General features: G+C 57.4%; 1 protein-coding gene across 1 annotated transcript; it reads right to left on the minus strand.

Moving 5' to 3' along the window:
- Nucleotides 1–630: 630 nt before the first annotated feature.
- C9H1orf202 (chromosome 9 C1orf202 homolog) lies at nucleotides 631–1151 on the minus strand. Its single transcript, XM_057507863.1, has one exon. It carries the CDS (start codon nucleotides 1149–1151, stop codon nucleotides 792–794), a length of 360 nt encoding a protein of 119 aa, XP_057363846.1. The 3' UTR covers nucleotides 631–791.
- Nucleotides 1152–2202: the final 1051 nt, after the last annotated feature.

Below are 2202 nucleotides of genomic sequence, written 5' to 3' on the forward strand. Positions count from 1 at the left end.
GCGGGAGGAAGGCAGTGGGGACAGTGGTCTGGGAATAGCCGGAGGAGAGACGACAACTCTGAAGTTTAATCAACACCTTGACTCTGTATAGCCCTTCCGTGCTGCACTTAAAGCATTTCCGCTTCTAATATTTTACTTTCATCCCCACAGGCCTGTGGAGCCAGAGAATCTAGCAGTTTTTTATTGATGAGTTAAAGAACGAGGATAAAGACCCACCGATCCCGGGTCCCTCTGTCCTTTTGCTCTTTCATCTCTGGCTCTGGTTCCCAGTCCCCACATCCCACCCCAAAACCTTGGTTCTAATGCTGGTTTATGCGGGTTCATAAATGTCTGTGAACAAAACAGGAACGTAGAGTTCTCTCACTGACCCCGGGAGAGGAGCTCAGCGCCCGGCTCAACCCAGTCGGTCCCCAGGGCGGAGCCAGTCGGTACCCGGGACGGGGCCGAGGCCGAACCGCCGCCACCCTCACCCTCCCGGTGTGCGGGAGGAGCACCGCCCCACCCCGGCCCGACCCGCGGTCCCACAGCCCCGCAGGGACGGCGCCACCGAGGGAAAGACAGGCCCCACCGGGGACCACGGGCGGGTAACTGTTGAAACAGCGGCACGACGGAGCACGGTTTCGAGTGCAAATACCCCAGAAGTCTGTTTTCCATTATATGGTGTCCGATTTATTTTCATTTCTCATCTTTTATAAACAAAACCAAGCCAATGCTCTGGGGGCTTGGGGCGGCCTTAGGGGCCCGCGGGCCACCCGCACGGGGCCTCGCGTGGTCGGCAGCCGCGGCCGCCCCTAGTCGGCGCCGCGCACGCGGCCCAGTCCCAGCAGCGGGATCTCCTCCAGCCTCCCGGGCTTCTCTCTGCGCCGCAGGTAGCGGCCCCGCCACGCCGCCAGCCTCTGGAGCAGCCTCTGCAGGCGCGGGTGGCCCCACAGGCCGCGCTCTGGGGCCGCCGGGCCGGGCCGCGTGTACTTGGCCTTCGTCCTGCGCCAGCCGGGGGCGGCGCCTCTCCGGAAGAGCCGTCGCCAGCACCAGGAGCCCGAGCCGCCGTCGCTGGCCGCGGCCGGGCCGCCCCGCGTCAGGTTCGCCGTCTTCTCCAGCAGCTCATGCTGCGGGCCGCCGCGCCGTGGACCACTGGGCCGCGCATACGCCATGCCGGCCAGGCCTCTCGTCGGAGCGCTGGGCAGATGTGCCCAAGTCTCGGAACGGATGGCCATGCTGCTCAGTGGGGGCCTCCGCGACGCAAGGGGACCCGTCTAGTCCAGGACTGCGGCCTCCCAGGCTCGCCCTGCGTAAGGGCCCAGGTTGTCAAGGAGACCAAACAGTGACTTCACAATGGCCAGTAGGGCCCTTTCCTTCTTAGCCCCGAGCGTGCCCACCCTCGGCAACTGAGGAGACCCCGGAGTCCCAAGGAACTCCTTGGACCCCAAATCAGCCAGACACGTTGTCTGCTGGGTAGTCATCAGACATGGCCTCAAACATGCAAAAGGGATCTAGGACGGTCCGAGGGACAGCTGTCCTATCAACCGCCCCAGGGAAGGTGGCTGCACAGCCTCCCTGGGCCAAGGTTTACCTTTCAGTCTGGGCCTGCATGCATGGTGGGAGGCTTGCTGTCGGCTGTGGACTGGTTTCAGGTGTTCGGTATTTTTCTGCCAGCAGGCAGCCAGTTTCAAGAAAGATCTCAAAACCTGATTTCTTTCATCTGGCCTCTTTAAAGATTGCCATTGATTTTTGTTTTTCAATACTTTTTTCTGATTGCAAACGTAAGATTTTTTTCGCGTGGAAAATTTGAAAAACACAAGAAAGAAAACATCCTCTTTTTTTGCACTTGTCAGTTTTCTCAAATTCAAGCTAGGGAAAATCAAAATAACAGCAGCTACTATGTATCATGCTTATGTGCTAAGCACTCTACCTGACAGGTTGTCTGATTTTTCTGTTTATTTTGTAGCCGCTGACAAGTGAGCAGGAGCTGGACTGAGTCTGTCCTGAGTTGGAGCTCTGGCTCCATCCAACATTTACTAGCTTTAACTTTGGGCACGTTACTTAACCTCAATGGCTCAGCTTATTCACCCCTAAAATTGATATAACAATCCTATCTTTGGGGATTGTTGTGAGAATTAAATGAGGTAATGTATATGAAGCATGTGGCATATACTGGGCACATAGTAAGTGCATTGTGTGTGGAGTGCTGAATGTGAGAGCCTG

This window comes from Manis pentadactyla, chromosome 9 (assembly GCF_030020395.1).
Source record: "Manis pentadactyla isolate mManPen7 chromosome 9, mManPen7.hap1, whole genome shotgun sequence".
Taxonomy (NCBI): domain Eukaryota; kingdom Metazoa; phylum Chordata; class Mammalia; order Pholidota; family Manidae; genus Manis; species Manis pentadactyla.

Coding starts and splice junctions, on each gene's coding strand:
- C9H1orf202 (XM_057507863.1), bottom strand. CDS start 1,151: ATGGCGTATGCGCGGCCCAGTGGTCCACGGCGCGGCGGCCCGCAGCAT.